This window comes from Esox lucius, chromosome 7, assembly GCF_011004845.1.
Source record: "Esox lucius isolate fEsoLuc1 chromosome 7, fEsoLuc1.pri, whole genome shotgun sequence".
Taxonomy (NCBI): Eukaryota; Metazoa; Chordata; class Actinopteri; order Esociformes; family Esocidae; genus Esox; species Esox lucius.
In genome coordinates, this window is record NC_047575.1 from 26,248,490 (window position 1) to 26,269,135 (window position 20,646).

At 42.9% G+C, this 20,646-nt stretch overlaps 1 protein-coding gene across 4 annotated transcripts in view; it reads left to right on the top strand.

Moving 5' to 3' along the window:
- Positions 1-10,209: 10,209 nt before the first annotated feature.
- jade2 (jade family PHD finger 2) overlaps positions 10,210-20,646 on the top strand; it is a 123,532-nt gene continuing 113,095 nt past the window's right edge. Inside the window, exons 1-2 of one of the 4 annotated variants that reach the window (XM_029120652.2) lie at positions 10,210-10,904; positions 11,005-11,053. Coding sequence is in view for 1 of the 4 variants with exons in the window: in XM_029120651.2 (XP_028976484.1) it covers positions 10,955-11,053 (99 nt within the window). In the remaining 3 variants the exon portion in view is untranslated. Of the gene's footprint in view, positions 11,054-20,646 lie in introns of all 4 variants that reach the window. The other 3 variants (XM_029120654.2, XM_029120651.2, XM_029120653.2) reach the window with 3 other exon arrangements.

Below are 20,646 nucleotides of genomic sequence, written 5' to 3' on the forward strand. Positions count from 1 at the left end.
GAAGAAACCTTCCACCATGTCCCTGAATGAAACACTGACCTCTATCATCATGAGGTGCTTTGAGCGGCTGGTCAGAACACATCGATGGAGCGCCCCCATAAACATCGGTGGAGCTGAAAAGAGTCAGAGAGAGTCTTCCACTTGAAGTTCCTCTGTGTGTTCATCAAAGATGAACCAGGTGCAGGCAAGCAGACTCTGCATTAAAAACAGCCCAAAAACGCCTATATTTCCCGAGGAGACTCAAGAAGTTTGGAATGCAAAAACCAACTTCTACAAGTGCACCATTGAGAGCATCCTCTCAGGCTACATTACTGCCTGGTACAGCAGCTACTCTGCTGCTGATCGCAAGGCCCTCCAGAGGGTGGTGAAGTCAGCGAAGCACATCAACGGTTGCCATCTCCCCTCCATGCATGGCATCTACCACACACAATGCCTTAGGAAAGCAATAAACATCATAACAGACTACAGCCACCAAGGCTATGGTCTGTTCACACTGCTTTCGTTTGGTAGACGCTACCAGAGAATCAGGGCACACACTTCCAGATTCCAGCAACACTGATGTTCCCAATTATCACTTTGAATACTGATGACTTTCTATGTACATTCGATGTTATTTAACATAATTCAATGTACCATTCATAGGCACTATTACATTTATATTTATAATATTTGGTCAAAAGGTGTTTAATTGCAGAGAACCTTCATCAGGTATTCTGTTAGCAGAGGGATTCCAAATCACACCGTGCTGTGAGCAAAAAGGTTGAAGAATGGCTGACTGATATTTGGACTGTTAGGTTTCTGCCATCATCAGCATTCCACAACCCCTTTAAGCTGCACACTCCCCATCCCTATACCCCACAACTGGCAGCTGGGTGTTTAGGGGTACTACAAACCTGCCTCTCAAACTGTCTCTGACCTGCATGTATGAGTCCTGGGCTGTGATTCGTTGCTATGTCAGTTGCTAGGGGGCCGGACCATCTGCCCACCCTTCTGACTCTCCAGATCACCCTTATCAGTCTACTTTAAACTGCCACAGGGAGAATAGCAATGTCTGTCCTGCTCAAAAACGATTGGACTTATATCACTGGACTGATGGGATAGTGTGTGCGCACAAAGTGAGTTTTGTCAAATATATATGGTTCTTTGCAGTTAGTTTTTACTGTTGCCTACTCTGTATGCTGCATATGTGTGTACTTAGGTTTTTATATGTGCTGGTAGTATATTCATTTATATGTAAAGCCCTTTGTTACCGTTGTCAATTTTCTTGCGCTAACGTATATAGTGTATTTTTCATTTCACTTTCTATTCCTACAGATATAACTTGACATTTTCTGCTTCCATTTTGGGTCACAGATCAGCCCATGGACTTTAGTGGCTCTCTTTCATTGTTCCTTCGTTGTATTGCTGTTAGCATATGGAAGCCCTGTCCATTTAGTACCAAAGAAGGGAGCTCTGCTAGCCTTAATTATGTACTGGACAAGCAGTGCAGTACATTTACCCAGCTGCTTTAGATTTATGTGAGCAGCTTTGTTACATGACATCCTATTGATTAATATTTACAATTCATTGATGTTCAACTGTCTTCATGATTTTGATTTGTGACAATTTGCGACATATGAATGTTTCCATTCATATTTTTCTAAAAACAATTCCGTTGTGATAGGCCTATAGCCAACCTTTCTTGGACTTACTTTTTATTCATTTGTCTGAAAATTAAATGGTTAAATCATGTGTACTTAATATCATATGTGTACCTAATGTTTGAATTTATTGATATAACTAATTCAATAACCTTATAATAGCAAGATGAGATTCTAAAATAAATATTGTATTTTTTTTTTTACTGTTACAAAAATGGTACCAAATCACAGACTGTACTGTTACTGATGAAGAATGGGCGCTGGCCAGCTCTATTCTGATGCATATTGTTTGGGCCCGTCAGGCTTGGGTGGGGCAGCAGAGCTCTAATTCCCAATAACTGAGCTAGCCCAGTGATCCCCTGGACTAGTGCTATCCAGTTGCCAACAGGGCTGGAGCCAGAACCTCAGCTGAGACCCTAGTGGACCAACCTACAACTCTGGCATCTTCCAACCTTCTTGCTGTTCCCGTGACAACCCATCCATCCCATAAATAGCTTCAGCAACAGGAGCACCATCTCGTAAAGACCAAGAACCGGTCACAGACACAGAAATGTTCTAGGGAGACAGAGACATCCCTGTCCAATGTGCTCCAACTGACCCCGCTACAGTCCTAGTCCTGCTTCTTGCTGGACTCAACAGGACTGTGGGGGCTGCAATCCTCCCAGCCTTGCTCCTAGGGGTACTACCTGCTGTCCTCCACAGCCCTGGCCATAGGAGCCCATCTGGGCTGGCTAGGGACCAGCCTCTATGGGAAACCTTCTGCCACACCTACCTTGTTGCTGTGGAAAGGCCCTATTCCAATGTATCATCTGCATGCAGTTGTTTTTGGTAAAACTGTTATGTGCACTATGTAGGGCACATATCAAAGGAAAGTGTTATGAATGTGTTTTCTCTGAATAAATAAAGATAAACATTGACATTCCAGGGACTTCTTTATTTCTGTAAATATGCTGCATATTTAACTGTAGCTGTTATTTAATTATCAGCACCTCACCAGTCTTTGAAGCTTTACACATCTTCACTCTCTATCTCCCACAGCTGGTGCCTGAAGATTTAGGGGGATCATCAACCTGCCACTCGAACTCTCTGACCTGCATGACCTGGGTCACTGATTAGTTTACAGACCAGTTATTGTACTGGTTTGTTAGGGTCAGGACATTCTGTCTCTCCGGGTCACAACTTTTTTTGTGTTCTTCAAGCAATTACTCAAAGAGCAACAAGCTCATATAACTGGACTCAGTTATATAGCTTCTTGAACATTATTTACAAAATGTGGTATGGTATATGTACACAAACACATTTGTATGATCAATACTATACATCTTAATGGTCACATAGTTGTAACTGATGCATTATGCATGCTGCCTATGAATATCTTGTAACCTGTAAACAATTCCCTCAATTGTTTGCTTTTCAGACAATCTTGCATTACCATTGCATTACCAACTGCTCTTGTTTGTGATATTGTATGTACAGTATTGTCATTTCATTGTAATTTCTGTCTTCTCAACCATCAACCACATCCGTCCCACACCTATTTCCTGTCTGCTGTGTGTTTATGGCAATATACTGTAGTTCTTTTGCGTTTAAACCTGAGGTTTTCTCATTTCCCTTTGACTGGGTGAGGTGCTAGCAGGTCACAGATCAGTCCCATCCGCATGTTTTTTTTAGCAGTGGCATGTTCTGGTCTAAATGTAACATCAGAGAGTACAGAATAAAAACACCACCCCACTATTTTTTTTATTTGGGTGGGTCACTTTTGATCACTGTTGCTGGCCTTACCGAAGGCACCCTTAACCAGATAACAAATTGCCAGTGAGATCTCACACTAGGCAGGGAGAAAGAAGCTAAGCAAGAGTTCCTTCAGCAGGTATATTTTGTTTCTCTGGTGTCCTGGCTCCAAGGGGAAGCGAGTTCCACCATTAGGGTGTCAAGACAGAGAAAATCTTTGATTGAGATCTGTCCTCCTATAAAGGTGGAGGAATAAAGAGCTGGGGAAGGGATGCAGTTATTAAGGTAGGGCCAGGCAGTTCCCCTTGCTGCTTTGCAGGCAGTGGTCTTGTAGTCGATCTGAAGTGGAAGCTAGTGGAGTGTACAGAGGAGCGGGGAGACATAGGAGAACCGAAGGTGGAATACTAGAGTGTTCTGTGTAATGCAGGGGAATGATAGAACAAACATGGAGCCCAATCAACGGGTAGTAACAATAGTCTAAGTTCCTAAATAAGGACCTGCACAGCTTCCTGAGTGAAGTCAGGTCATACTCGAAGAATATTGTTGATCATGAACTTATACGAGTGGGTCACAATCCTGATTTTTGTGGAGTTTTACAACCACGATTGTAGCATGACCTACACAAGGGGTCGCTAGAGGTCAACGTAATAAGGCATACAGTTACATTTTCCAGTGTCCACGCCGGCAGTGATGTGCCAATTTGTGCTGCCCTACCCCTGGGCATCATTGGAATGTTGCCACCAAGATGAGAACCCTGGTCACCGTGACCCAGTTGTGCTGCGAGTCAGTGATGACCACTACACCATTCAGGGACAAAATGAGGAGTAATTTCTAGCAGATTAAAGTGTCAAAGCCAAAACTAGTTTTGGTCTAACCCAATGGTTTTTGAGACCAATTACACAGGACACATTGGTTTCTAGGACCAACCAGATAGATTGTTCAGTCGTTTTTCAACCAGAGAGTTCTCTGGGATATGTTTTCTCTCTGGTGCGAAGAAACCAACATCTGTGGCATAGTATTACACCACAGTAATACCATGTTATTTGTGAGCCAATCAAGAATATCTCATTAAAAAAAAAAAAGTAATGATCAGGTGCTCCTACATTTTATGTGGTGGTGCTAAATAAAAAAGGTGATTGTTTTTCAGGAGCTGTATTTTAAAAGTAAGAAGGAATTATATAGGTAAAAATGTGCTGTATCTTAATGTTACAAAAATGAAGGTGGTGCTCATAAAAAACCTAATGTGAAGTCTGGTGGTGGACCTGTGATGTTGTGGTGTTGTTTTACTTCTGAAGGCTCTGAGAACCTTGTTAGGATACATGGCAACATGGACTCCATCAAATACCAGGAACATTTAGACAAGAACCTCGCTGCCGCTACCAGGAGGCTAAACTACGGCTGTTGTTAGATCTTTCAGCAGGAGAACAATCCAAATTATACCTACAAATCTGCACAAAAAGGGTTAACTGTCCATAGAATCAAGCTTTTACAATCCCATTACCTTAACCTAAATCTAATAAAAATCCTGTTGGGTGAGCTCAAGCAGAATGGTCCACGGACTCTGAAGGATCTGAAGAATTTCTCAATTCAAGAATGGTCTCTTCCTTACCTATGTGTTCTTCCACTTTATCAAACATTATGGGTGAGGACTCAGAGTTGTTATCTTGACAAAGGGAGGGTACACAATGTACTTAATGCAGGGTTGCCAATGAATGTGTCACTGTTGTCAAGTTTTTGAATTAGATAATTATTTCTTGACAATTTTAACTCAATTAAGGGTTGTGAAATTTCCTCACAGCCTTCTTTATTCATACTTACAGTTGTGCTCAAAGGTTTGTATGCCCTTGGAGAACTGATAATATACAGCTCCGGAAAAAATGAAGAGACCACGTCAACGTTTTCTTTCCTTTCCAAAAAAGTTGAAAAGTAAGGTTTTGAACAAGGAACAGAAGGGTTAAAATTAAGAGCCCACTGCAAATTGAATGCTTCTGTTCCTGACTCAAAATCTTTCTATTCAACCTTTTTGGAAAGGGAAGATAAAGGTGCAGTGATCTCTTAATTTTTTCCAGAGCTGTATGTACCATTCGTAAAGACAACATAAGTGAGCAGGCAAAACACGTCTTGAGATTCACATTCAACTGCAGGTCATAACAGAATGACACAATCATAAAAAGAAACATGGCAACAAAGTAAAAAATGAACTGACCCCATTCAAAAGTCTGCATACCCTTAGTTCTTAATACTGTGTATTGCCACCTTTTGTATCAATGACACCATGCAGTCTTTTGTAATAGTTATCTATTAGGCCCAAAATTCTTGCAGGTGATATAGCTGCCCATTCGTCTTGGCAGGTCATGCCTCCAGGTCATGCAAAGTCTCTTGGTCATCTTGCATGAACTGAGATCTCCCCAGAGTGGCTCGATGATATTAAGGTCAGGGGACTGTGATGGCCACTCCAGAACCTTCACCGTTTTCTGCTGTAACCACTGGAGGGTCAACTTGGCATTGTGCTTAGGGTCATTGTCGTGCTGAAAAGTCCAAGAGCGTCCCATGCACAACTGGCAGTTTTGGCTGCAATCTTTCTTGGTCTACCTGACCTTAGCTTGGTATCAAGAGATCCCTGAATTTTCCACTTCTTAATAAGTGATTGAACAGTACTGACTGGCATTTGCAAGGCTTTTGATATCTTTTGATATCCTTTCCCATCTTTAGAAAGTTCCATTACCTTGTTACACAAATCTTTTGACAGTTCTTCTCTCCTCCCCATAGCTCAGTATCTAGCCTGCTTATTGCATCCACGTGAAAACTCATTGACTGTTTATACACAGACACTAATTGCAATTTAAAAAGACACAGGTGTGGGAAATTCACCTTTAATTTCCATTTTCACCTGTGTGTGTCACTTTGTGTGTCTGTAACAAGGCCAAACATTCAAGGGTATGTAAACTTTTGTTCAGGGCCATATGGGTGATTTCTGTTATCATTATGATTTAAAAAGGAGCCAAACAACTATGTGATAATAAATGGCTTCATATGATAACTATCCTTAAATATGCATGATCAGTCATATTTTCAAAATCAATGCCAAAATGTCACAATTTCTGCCAGGGTATGCAAACGTATGAGCACAACTGTACCTTGAGAGTCAATATATCTGGGTGGCTCTGATCTAGGTGTCTATAGTTAATCGTTTTTTCAGGGTGTAAACACAGTATTTGACAAGTACTTTCAAGGGAACAACAATGTGTCTTTGCATTTGGTCAGTAACTCACACCTCTTTTTTCTGAAGTTGTAACAAATACAACTGTATGGACCAAGGTGGACTCTCAGAAACATACTAGTGTTATCAGTTTGGCTGTACGCATGCAAGACTCAGAATCCATCTTAAGATAAGTTAAGAACTGCTGCAAAGGTGAACAATCATATGGAGGGCGGTCAAGGTGTCCGGTGTTCCAATCCTGCTTGAGGCCTACCGACAGTTTGGAGATTATGATATCATTACGAATAAACAAACTAACCAAAAACTGGCCACATGCAGTGGAAACAAAACATGGGGGCTAGTGGAGGGAATCTACTAGATCTAAGTCTGAGGAAGCCACCAGAGCCTGCCATAGAAATAGAACAGGGCCTAGTGGAGAGACAGCCACCAAAATGTCTTGCACTGGGTGCAAGGCTGGGCGATGATGGAAATAAGAATCGCCCAAACCAAAAAGGCCCAGAACAGTAAAATCATGCTCTAAGCCAGACATATAATACACAGTCTGATGGATCATTCAATGCAAGGTACAACCCACACGAGCTAGGAGAAGGCAGAGAATGCAACTGTACAGAGCAGAGAAAGGCACAGAGCCTTATTAGGAGTTATTGTATTTGGTTTGTATTGGGCTTGACGCATGCAGGTTCTCCTTAGTGGCACCAAAGTCACAAAGGAAAGGGAAGTCACAAGTCTCAAATATAAGAATACTTCAAAACAGCAAGTTTTTCCCAGCCACTGTGCATCAATTTCTTGTTGTTTTCTACTCTGTAGGGGTTTTTGGCTGGGTATCTGTCAACTGCCAATGTAAAATACATTTTAATTTGAAAAAACTTCCTAATGATTATTTGTTGTTGTATACCTAAAAACTTGTTCCTAAAACTCAAATTATAAATGGATCCATGTTATGACAACCTTAAAGCAATTCCATACATTATTATATTATTATAAAAATCACAAATATACCGTACCTTATTAAAGAAAATATGTATTTTTCATCATACTTTTGTAATTTAAGTATTTTTATATGGTGCCAAAGTCAAGGGACAGCACTTACCATGGCAATCAAGACTGACCTGGCAACATTGCACACCCCCTCACTCAGCACGAACACACACTGATGCTGAAATAACACACTGTTCCAGGAGGCTTGGCAACAAATCTTTTTGATGAGTCATCTAATTCTAATGTATGCTTAGTCAAGAGAAAAACTATAATTGGGAGCCATGGAGACAACAGGTAGCCTTTTCTGCAGCATTCTTGTGATGAGCCAAGGAAGAAGGATTACCCCCACTTCAATATCAGAGACTGGGGTTCTATCCCAAATGCCACCAAAGTCCCTATGCAGAGCACTTCTGACTAGTTCTCTTTGGGACCTTGTGAAAAGTAGTGTACTATATAAAAGGGTACCATGTGGGACACAAACTGAAGTGCATTTATCATAAGGTTGGTAGAGGAAAACAAAGTATGACTTTAAATTAATTAAATAGAGATGATCATAGTCTTTTATACGGGATCTATTCTAAATCATAATTTTAGACGCTCAGCTTCTTTTAATCTCAGGGGATGATGATCATTTTTGTATCTCAGTTTAAAACATTGCACACTTCTGAATAACTGTTCAGTTGGATTTGTATGAGGGCTGTCTGTACCATATCATTATACAATACTGCTGAGTGCTGTGCTGATGATCTCTATAGGGATTTAAAGTATGAAAGAGCTGTAATGCAAAAATCAATGGATGGCCTAGATAATTTTAAGAGTCTAGAAAGTCAAGAGAATACCATAATGAAACTCATTTGAATCCTCCAGGTGTGTCATTCTCCCATGTTTACCAGGCTGAAACTTGCCCAAAATAATCTTATTCAAAATATATGACTTATCAGACATGGCATGTAGTTGGCACCAAGTCTACACTGCTGACAAGTACATTGTTGCCACATTAACTATACAGAGATCCATTGGCATTGATGTAGGTGAGTGACATCACACCCAATGGATAGGCCTTACTAACCATTCGTTACATTTCTCTGAATCATTTTGCTAAAGAAATTAGCAAAGTGACAAAGAAGTAACATCCATGGTTAAAAAGTAAAGAAGAAATTGTTCAATTCATGCAGACTAAAAATGTGGGTTTCTAGCAAGGTGTTGTTAGAGACAGGTCTCAGGCTGATCCCCCATACCTGCTCTCTGGCCAGGACTGAGAAGCATCTAAAAAGCATCAATATCCTATCTATACAAAGTAATTAACTAGTCTCCAAATTGTACATATTCTCAATACGTTGCACTTATTATTTCAGTTTTAATCTTTGTTTAGAGAAACATCCATTAATTTTTGTGACCTCAACCGCCAAATGGATATCAACACCCTTTGGCCCTGGTCCGTAGCAGTGCTCTATATAGAAAGGAGCATACTTCCCATTTGGGACACACTAAATACTGTATGTTGCTGCAAGGCTGGATACTGCTAAATAAACGATGAGTCCAGCAGACACTGAATTAACGGAGCATGCAATCAAATGGCCATGGAGAGACATTGCATGTTTTCTCAAGGGACTTAACCCACCTGCGGGGCGGTAGACACGCTACTACAGCAAATTTGATTCAGTGCCAGTTTAATTCAGTGTCCTTCACAGCCTCTTCACTGCGTGCAAAAGAGCATCCCCCATAACTGATGGAACGATGCCTGATATGGCAACGACCATTTCAGCACCTGGAAGCATTGTGCGTGCTGATGATTAAATTTCAAACTGTAATCTGTGTCTGAAAACTTATCGGAATGGTCTTACCTCAGCCTTGTCTCCTGGACAGGTATAAACAATACATTTATTTATCAGTAGTTTCGATGGGAAAGCACTGCTTTGGATAATACTATAGTGACAATCTCCCAAGGATGGGATGGGTAAAGAACTGTAGCGTTTACCATTTCATTTTAGTTAAATAAATATTTGTTCACCTGTCAGAAACCCAACAAGCACTGACGTAAAATAGTACGATGAATGATCTTTGGCAGCTGCAGACCTCCCTGGAGCTGGAAGTATGAGGGGCGCGCGCTCGTCATATTAAAGTGCGTGCGTGCGTGCGCCTAAGGTGGAAATCGACAAAATATTAGAAATACCTAGATGTTATTGCGACCATAAGCTATGTACTTATTAAGATAGTAGTATATATATAAACATATATAGATTGATACCCCTTGTTTGTAAGGAAACCAACAACATAGGGTGGTTTGAATATTGATTCAAAACTTTGCAAATAAGCCTAACATTATGTTAATGTATTTATCTGTGTTCACTGTCTTCTTATTATGAAAGACAAGAAACATTTTAACAACATTCTAAGGAAATATGAGTACACGCAAAAAGCTGTCTCGGTAAATGTAACCCGATCAACAAGAAATGCATACACTATCGCTCGCTAAACTGTGGCTTTCACTTTCAAAAGAGTGACAGGTGAAGAATAAAATCCCATTGTCCTATTTCATGATGTTATTACGATGATGTTTTAGCGAAAGTTATACATTGCAAATATATTTGAATCGGCTTCCTATAACGGCAAATTTAAAGTACGTCATTAATATGGCGCCAAAAGAGTTTAAAGTATGAGCTGATTTTGTTGTAAGGTTGCAGAAGAAACCGCCAGTGCAATCTCACAAGAGGAAGAACACGAGCGGGCAAGGGGGGGAGCAAATGTTCAGGCGAGAGGCGGTGATATGTTTTTAGGCAGAACGTTTCGAAACTAGCCAGTTAGCGTTCAACCTTTCATGACTCATTCTTTTAAAATAAGCATATTTTTCTTTTACTGGATCTGAGGAAAACATACATGACAAATCGGGACCTGGGGGGATACCATACTTGGACTATTTTCGAAATGCAAAATGGCTTTGAAAATTATGTTTGTTAGCTTACCTTGCTGTACCCATACTAGCTAGTTAGCCTACACAGTAGAACTGACTTGTTGGTTGCGGCTCCAGGCTATCTTGCATGCTAACGTTAGATACAGTAGCCAGTTAGATTATTCGGATTTACGGATGGTTGCTACTCCTAAAGTCTGTTAAATGTAGATTGCTGGCTGTTTTTAGCTGAGAACTGCGAATGCGTCTATCGCAGGTTTGTTGAATATTATGTTATGCTGTTGGATAGACTATCATGGAGTAAATTTGTCAATTACTACTTTTTATTTTGACTCTCTTGGGAGAGCATCTGACGTGCTGTCACCATACAGCCTCGCAGGCAGAGTCCTGTCACCAACGTGGATAGTCAGTGGGCTAGCTAGCTAGGGTAAGTTAGCTACACTGGAATTTGACCACCGTGAAATTCACTGTCGCTACATGTTAGCTTCAAATGATATCGTAATTTCTCATCATCGCCCATCGTCCAGAGTCGAGGACGTTTCGCCATCCGAAGCTGACTGCAATCAAGGTAAAAAGGTGGGTTATATTTAGGTTTCTTGCTTCACCCCAAGAAGTACAGTAACGTAGCATGTAGCACAGGGGAAGAAGCACGCACTTCCAGAGCGGGTAGTAAATGTGTAGTGCATGTGGGTCATGTATGGTTGTGATTGCATATTAAATACCTAACACTGAGATCATCGTGCAACTGTAACTTTATTTCATAAAATATGAAAATGTCAGGTCCCAGTTCACGAGCCATGTTTGTATCGCGAACTACGCAGTGAGTATTATTTACCGACGCGCGGTCATGTTCACGACTGTTATGAAATGATTTTGATAGCCAGAGGTAGCGGGATTTTACGGAGGTGCTTTTGAATTAAAATACGTCAGTGAATCAAATTGGCATTTCATTATTTGTGGAATATTTGAATAGTATTGGCAACTTATGCAAGAGTCAAGTCGTGCAAGCGTGCGTGTTGTCGCAAAGAATGACGGTGGATAAGCCAGCGTATGGCGCTGAAAATACACCGAGCTAATGAGTGATCGAAAACGGTTATCTGCTTGTTGGAAAGATTACTATAGAGTACAATAATTTTGGTAACAGATTGGGCTATACAACTGCATTTGGCAAAAGTTAGTGTTACCGTCGCTCGCTTGTGGATTTGCAATTAGTGGCACACGTGCATGCGAATTACACTAGTAAAAAGCGGAGTGTGTATTTTGGAATGCACACGCACATATTTAAGAATTAGAACCAGCTTGGTAACTCTTGTCTTCTCTCCCTCACTGGTTTTCGCTCTCTCACAGGGTGCTGTGCAGATCTAACTGTAGGGGGAGTGGCTCTTGTTTACCTTCAGAAACTCTGCGCTCATAGAACAGGGGGTGGGACTAGATGCTGCGCATGGCGAGTAGCGGGACAGCAGCAACATTGATGTTCCCATTTTAAGAAATGCGAATATTATGTTCGTAGCCGGGTATATTTTGGGTAGAGAATTTCCCGATGTTAAATTACACTGTTATGATTGCCCCACGTGGAAGCCGTTAACTTTTATATAGGCCTCCCATTGATATCTCAATTCCTACCTTTTAAGGCCCTTGAGGTAATTCCTTGAAGTCAAATTCCTAAAGGTTATTCCATATAATGATCCTGTATGGTAGTATACAAGTCAAATATTGTTAATTAAAATCAGTTATCTACAGTGATTAGAATATATACAGTCCATCTTGCTTCTCATATTGCACAGATATAATTGAACTGGTTCTTTTACTTGAATCAATTAAGCCTAGATCATCTAGGGACTTGTTAAATGTTCCCAGTTGTGACGCCCCCCCACCCCTCTATCCCCCACTCTGCTCCCACTGGGCTTGAAACATAAGATGAGTCATGGTGTGGGGGCACAAGAGCCTCTCTCTTTCTCTCTTATTCCCCGGAGGCCTGCTACTCTTACCAGAGTTGTTTACATGGAGGGATGGAGATGGGGTGGGGGGCGGGGGGGGGGGGGAAATAGCTGATCCATCCTCCTCCTGAGTGTGTATGTGATTTGTCACACACTTTAGAGTCAGGGACTGGGTTCCCGGGGACTGGTGTGTGAACTTAGTATTTTCTGTGGGTTGGTGGAGAAGTGGGCCGGAGCCCAGAAGCACTGCATGTGGATAATACACACGTGTGTGTGTGTGTGTGTGTGTGGATGTGTGTATAATCTGCATATATGACTGTGTGTTAGCAGCGCTCTGATTGGTTGAAAAAGGGGGTAAGTACCTCACATGGTCTGCTGTATCATATTAGCAGCTACTCTGTCAGAAGGAGGTTGTTAACCATGAATGGAGTAACTGATGGCTGCACATGACATTTTAATTTCCCTCCTACTGTACTCACCCCCTCCTACTGTACTCACCCCCTCTTACTGTTCTCACACTGTCCAACTTGCTATGGTGTGGTATATATCTGTAGTGCTGTCTCAGGGAATTTTACCAAAGGAGCTGCGTCTGACGTGTTCATGTCCACATGTCAATTCAAAGGTGAGCAGATCTGCTTGGGCGCTCAGTGTGGCTGCCCCAACCACACCACCCCAGTGTTGAAGGTCAGGGTGAAATGCGGAAGTAACATTTTGCTTGGACGTTGTGTGCAATTGCTCAAGGTGATGAATTAACTGAATCTGAAGATTTTCTTTTTGGCCTTAAACCACGCCGAGTGACATCATACATGGGTCTATTATCAAGTGCCAACTGGGTCATCCCCTGAGACTGTCTCTCGGCTAACAAAAACAAAATGGTTGTCTGTGAGCCGTCCTCTACCTGTGTGTTTGTTGTGATTCATCTGACTGCTGGTCCTGCTGCAGAATTCTGTTGAATTATCTCTGAATTAAGGGCTCAAGCCAAAAAAAGTGGTGTACTTAAAGTCTGTTTGGACCACTTAAGTGGTCAATTATGACTTAATTACCACAGTAATAAGTATAGTGTTTTAAAATGGACACTCTCTTATTTGATATTTTAATATAATTATAATTCATGATTTGAAAATATCATTTTGGTACATTTGGGAGATTAAGTTGTTTTTTATTTGCATTTCCGTTCTACTCCAGGGGTACTGTTACTGGGGTGATTTTAGCTTGGATTAGCAGCTGCGCAGTCTACGTTCATCGAGTTGTGGCGAAATGCTGTAAACTTTTTTTTTTATAAACACCTTTTTGTCCATGACTGTTGTAGTCTAGGGCAATGCCAGCTTTATGGATGTGACATAGCTTGCTGTGACAAGTTTTGGCAGCATACAGAAACCACAATTATGAGAATATTTACATCTTGTATATTTTAAAGGGGAACATCCACCATTGTGGATGTGACAGTTTCTGTTATGGATGTGACCCTGTACCAAAATATATTTTATATATGAAATATTTATTAACCCGGTGTTCTTAATACTTATGTTGTCATCTGAAATTTCAGTTTATCTTAGAGCCAAGAAATTCACAGTAATATGCAAAATACATCTATTGAAAATTTGTTTTTTCATTCTCAAGTTAACCTTACTGCTGAATTGCTCTCTACTGGAATATGCCTGTCAATATGCTGCCAAACTGGTGATTTAAATGAAGCTGGATGATTGTACAATGGTGGTTCATCAATACCATCACTTGCCATTTCAGAACTAGCTGTTCCTCCTTGAGTTTGGCTCACAGAACAGCACCAGATATTATAATTTCAATGACAAAAGGCGCATAAAATCATAGTTTTAAAAAGAATAATCTTACATATCTTTTAGCTCAATCAGATTTACTCAAGACATTAAAAACAGCATATTTGGTCACTTATTTTGAAAGATTTAAAATTTATTAATTCATTTTCACGTGAACCGTAAAGAGCTACAAACTATTTAATACTATTCAGTGTACTAAAGTTCAACAGAAATAATTCTAAAATAATGCACTTTAACTATACTGCTTTTTTGGCTTGAGTAGCTCAACACAAGAGTTTTGTGTAGTGTGCTTGATGTTTTTCCTCAGCTGTGCTAAGCTAGCATTTGCAGGATCTCTTGGTTGTATAGAATCCTATTGAGGTTTTAATGTTTTAAAAAAAGGCTCTTTAAAATCTGTAATGTGAATGCACATGGAAGTCATCGATATATAACTTTATAAGATTTACATATATACATAAGTAAATCTTTCGGAAAATTAATTTGCCCAGGATTATTCAAAATCATGAACAAAATGCATCAGTGATTCATATATTCCCTCAACTTTCTGAAGAGGCAAAGTGGAAGTGCCCCGTCTGTCCGCATGTTTATCTATCACTTTGTGTAGCCTAGTTGTTAGTGATTATGCTAATTAAACATCTGGTAGATCGAAAGGCTTCCCCCAAACCTTCTAAATGAAACATTAACTACAAAGCAGCCTTTGCCTACCTGGCAGAATACCATGATTTATTTAGCAGACTCTGCAATCACATGTCCACTACAGAAACACTGCTTCACAAACAAATCTCTTGCTTCTGGTGCACACCTGAATTAAAGGGTGCACGCACGCACACACACGCCTGTACACGCACTTCAGTTGTGCCATCCACACTGGTTGCCACACCTCTGCCATGCCCTCCACCTCAGTCTTGTTTTGATGCCTAAGGTGTGTGTGTGCGCGTGTGTGCGCGTGTGTGTGTGTGTGTGTGTGTGTGTGTGTTCTCTGCTGCGGATGGCCCTGCTGTGGCCTGGAATGGATGCTCATTAACTGGGTCTGTCAAGGTCTCAGTGGGTGCCTGCCGTTCACTGGGCAGCGGGCGGATGACGTCTCTGGAACACCGGGAGATGAATGTCTTTCACCCGGCCTGGTGACTCACGGAATGTTATTAAAATATAATTGCGGAGCAGGGTATCATGCCTGAGGAATGGAAAATGTTTTTATTGTATTCTCACCCCCCCACCCCAACACACACACACACCCCTATGCTTTTAGATGGATGGAGTTGAATGCCGTGTCCCCCACAGCCTACATACACCACATGTTAAAGGCTTCATGTAAGTTACCTCTTCACGTTTGGAGCAAAACTGTCCTTTTCTGTCAGTGGAGCCAAACAAAAGGATTCTGTCATGTCAAGTGGGTAAGGACCCGTTAACGGCCTGTTCTCTCTATGATGCGATACTGGGCTGGGTTCCTTTCTTTTCAACACGCTAATCAGGAGCATTGCTGTTGCTGATTCAGTAGGATGCTGCCTTTCACACGTTGCCCTTTTCACCTTTCTGAAAAGCCAGGTAGATTACCCAGCCTCTCTAGTATCCTAGCCTATGAAACGGCTTGAGAAACGGTCAATTTCATGCTTGCCAGCAGTGCTTGATTACACCAGTTACTGGCCTTGGAAAAGCAAATTGTCTTTGAAAAGCACTGTGCTTTGTGCTTTTATCTGTATTTACTGCTAATAAACAGATGTTTAGTCTAGTAAATCAAGAAAAAAGTGTTTATTCACTGATGTCATCAAATGGCCAGGGAACTGATAAATAACAGTTCATCCGCCTTAGGTTTCAGCTATTTATAGACTTTAGGTAGTGCTGGTTAGAAAGGCACAGGGCCCCATAAAATGTGTGATGAGAGGACAAGGGCTGAATCAATGGCTTTCAGCCCATTTTTGAATAATTTTTCTGTCAAAACGGTATGGCAAAATGTGTTTGTGTGTTTGCGGTCTTTGCGTATGGCCACACTTTTTGTGTAACCATTATTGATAATGCTATTGATAACCATTCTTTGGAAGGGTTGAAAAGGTCATCCTGAAAACTCAAGTCTACCTGGCAGAATGATCTCATGATTATTTACTTAAATCCAGGGGGCATTTGATTTGCAAACTGCAATCACCTCACCTCTACACTACAGCACCTTTGATGCGTCTGTGGTCTCTTGGTGGTGCACAATTGAATGAACGAGTAACTGCAGTCCTGAAGCGGTGTCCAGATGCAGTATCGTGTGTGTGTGTGTGTGTGTGTGTGTCCATCCATCCCTGGAAAAAAATTTAGACCACGGCAAAATTATGAAAATGTCTCTGTTTTTACTATTCATAGGTATGTGTTTGAGTAAAATGAATTTTTTTTGTTTTATTCTATAAATTACTAACAAAATGACTCCCAAATTCCAAATAAAACTATTGTTTAAAGTGTTTATTTGCAGAAAATAACAACAGGTAAAAATGTTTTCAGGCCAAAAATAAGGCAAAGGAAACAAATTCAAATAAAATTTTCAACAACAAAATACTATGTTTTTTTCTTAGGCAGGGTTCAGAAATCAATATTTGGTGGAATAACCCAGATTTTTAATGACAGCTTTCAGGCGTCTTGGGACACTCTCCACCAGTCAGTCACATTGCTGTTGGGTGCCTTTGTGCCACTCCTGGCACAAAATTTCAAGTAGCTCAGCTTTGATTGATGGCTTGTGACCATCCATCTTCCTCTTGATCAAATTCCAGAATAGTTCAATGTGGTTCAGGTCTGGAGATTGGGCTGGCCATGAGAGTGTGTTGATCTGGTGGTCCTCCATCCACAGCTTGATTGACCTCGCTGTGTGGTATGGAGCATTGTCCTGCTGGAATCTATTAGATAGCAACTGAACAATCTGTTTAAAGTTGATGTGTTAGAAGCAGAAAAAATGGGCAAGGATCTGAGCGACTTTGACAAGGGCCACATTTTGATGGCTGGACGACAGGGTCAGTGTGTCAAAAACTGCAGCCCTTGTGGGGTGTTCCCGGTCTGCAGTGGTCAGTACCTATCAAAAGTGGTCCAAGGAAGGAATAGCGGTGAACCGGTGACAGGGTCATGGGCGGCCAAGGCTCATTGATGCCCATTGGGAGTGAAGGCTGGCCAGTGTGGTCCGATCCAACAGACGAGCTACTGTAGCTAAAATTTCTGAAAAAGTTCATGTCATAACACAGTGCATCGCAGATTTTTGTGTTTGGGGCTGTGTAGGCGCAGACCAGTCAGGGTGCCCATGCTGACCCCTACAATGGGCACGTGAGCATCAGAACTGGACCATGGAACAATGGGAGGAAGTGGCCTGGTCTGATGAATCACGTTTCTTTTTACATCACGTGGATGGCCGGGTGTGTGTGCGTGTCGCTTACCTGGGGAACACAAGGCACCAGGATGGACTTTGGGAAGGAGGCATGCTGGCAGAGGCAGTTTGATGCTTTGGGCAATATTCTGCTGGGAAACCTTGGGTCCTGCCATTCATGTGGATGTTACTTTGACACATACCACCTACCTGAGCATTGTTGCAGACCATGTGCACCCTTTCATGGCAACGGTATTGTCTGATGGCATTGGCCTCTTTCAGCAGGATAATGCGCCCTGCCACAAAGCAAAAATGGTTCAGGAATGGTTGAGGAACACAACAATGAGTTCAAGGTGTTGACTTGGCCTTCAATTCCACAGATTTCAATCCAATTGACCATCTGTGGGATGTGCTGGATAAACAAGTCTCATCCATGGAGGCCCCGCCTTGCAACTTACAGGACATAAAGGATGTGCTGCTTATGTCTTTGTGCCAGATACCACAGCACACCTTCAGAGGTCTAGTTGTTTTGGCGGCAAAAGGGGGACCTACACAATATTAGCCAGGTGGTCATAACACACACATGCTGGCGTGCGTGTGCCTGCGTGCGTGCGCCTGCGTGCGTGCGCCTGCGTGCGTGCGCCTGCGTGCGTGCGCCTGCGTGCGTGCGCCTGCGTGCGTGCGCCTGCGTGCGTGCGCCTGCGTGCGTGCGCGTATGTAATATCTTAAACCTGCCACAACTGGAAATATTCCAAACCTACTACTGGTCCCTTTTCAGCGTAGGAGTAGAATATAGAGAGAAGGTTGAGGACGGGAAGGAGAGTAGGAGGAGAGGAGGAGGGGGAGGATGAGGAGGAATGGGAGGATGAGGAGGAATGAAGGCGAGTAGGAGGGGGAGGATGATGAGGAATGAAGGCAAGTAGGAGGGGGAGGATGATGAGGAAGGGAAGGAGGTGGTAGTGAAGGAGAGTAGGAGGGGAAGGTTGAGGAGGAACAAAGGTGGAGGAAGGGAAAGAGTAGGAGGGGTGGATGAGGAGGAATGAAGGAGAGTAGGAGGGGAAGGATGAGGAGTGAAGGGAGAAAGGTAGGGCATGTGGAGGTAGGTGGGACAGGCGGAGGGGATGATGAACAGGCTGATTGCTGGGTCAGTGTGAGGGAAAGGGAGAGTGGCATAGCTGCCTGAAGGGCACGGTGCTCTCCTCCATCCTTCATTGAGGCTAATGAACTCCTGACGGCAGGGGAGGTGAGAGCGGGGGGATTTATCTCCTCTACTCCTACTGCATCAGCCTTCTTTTCTCTCCCTCGTCCCTGGTTTTGGCAGGCGCTCAGGTCCCATGGACCACACTCGGTTTTTCACTAAGTAGAAATCATTTGGTCCCAGCCTCGACTTACCTCATTTATTCTCCTCCCCCTTTACCTCTTCTTCCTCCTCGACCCCCTCTTCCTCTACCTCCTCCTTTACCTCTTTCCACTCTCTCACCGTTCCTTGACTTCTCCCCGTCCCGCTCCTCATCCTGCCTCCTCCTCCTCTGTCCGCAGCATGGATGTGGATTGTGTTAATACTGTAGTAACTGGACTAGAGCTGTGTCGGGGATAACAAAGGAAATCCATAATATTCTTTTGGGTTAATTTGTTGGTCTGGTTCCCTGAGGTGTGTTGGCTTGCTGGTGAGGTCATTAGAGGAGGTTGACTCTGTTGTAGGGCTGGCAAATATAGACGTCCTGCTTATCCATGTTCTGATAGATTGACTGAATTGAAATAACAATACGTTGATTGCATTAATGTGCCGTACGTTTTTAAAATGAAAATGTAGCGAATCATATTACAACCTTCCCATTTCCGTAGTGTATGCTGCTTATGTTATATGATGCCCCCCATAGCGGCCGCGTGTTCGCCGTCTCCAACCTTCCCATTTCCGTAGTGTATGCTGCTTATGTTATATGATGCCCCCCATAGCGGCCGCGTGTTCGCCGTCTCCATAGCGGCCGCGTGTTCGCCGTCTCCATAGCGGCCGCGTGTTCGCCGTCTCCATAGCGGCCGCGTGTTTCGCCGTCTCCATAGCGGCCGCGGTTCGCCGTCTCATAGAGTCGGCCGCGTGTTCGCCGTCTCCATAGAGCGGCCGCGTGTTCGCCGTCTCCATAGCGGCCGCGTGGTTCGCCGTACTCCATAGCGGCCGCGTGTCCGCCGTCTCCATAGCGGCCGCGTGTTCGCCGTCTCCATAGCGGCCGCGTGTTCGCCGTCTCCATAGCGGCCGCGTGTTCGCCGTCTCCATAGCGGCCGCGTGTTCGCCGTCTCCATAGCGGCCGCGTGTTCGCCGTCTCCATAGCGGCCGCGTGTTCGCCGTCTCCATTGCGGCCGCGTGTTCGCCGTCTCCATTGCGGCCGCGTGTTCGCCGTCTCCATAGTGGTCGCTATGTTCAGCTCAACTACGTCTCTTGAAACAGGAATAATGTTCAGGATCCCCACAAGGATAGCAAAACCTGACATTCTGTTGAGTTCTTTCCCTACAGTTTCAGGACCAAAATTCACAAATGGCCTGAATTCACATGAATGTGCAAAAATTAATGCTTTTGTAGGCTCAGGGGTTGGGTTAGTTTAGGTTAGTGGTTCAGGTTGGGTTAGTTTAGGTTAGTGGTTCAGGTTGGGTTAGTTTAGGTTAGTGGTTCAGGTTAGGTTAGGTTAGTGGTTCAGGTTAGGTTAGGTTAGTGGTTCAGGTTAGGTTAGGTTAGTGGTTCAGGTTAGGTTAGGTTAGGTTAGTGGTTCAGGTTAGGTTAGGTTAGTGGTTCAGGTTAGGTTAGGTTAGGTTAGTGGTTCAGGTTAGGTTAGGTTAGGTTAGTGGTTCAGGTTAGGGCTAGGTTAGGTTAGGTTAGGTTAGTGGTTCAGGTTAGGGCTAGGTTAGGTTAGGTTAGGTTAGTGGTTCAGGTTAGGGCTAGGTCTAAGGTGACAGTTACAATTTGTCTTATAATGAGTGTTTGCGTGCGCGTGTGTGTGTGTGTGTGTCTCTCTCTCTCTCTCTCTCTCTCTCTCTCTCTCTCTCTCTCTCTCTCTCTCTCTCTCTCTCTCTCTCTCTCTCTCGTGTGTGTGTGTGTCTTTCTCGTGTGTGTGTGTGTCT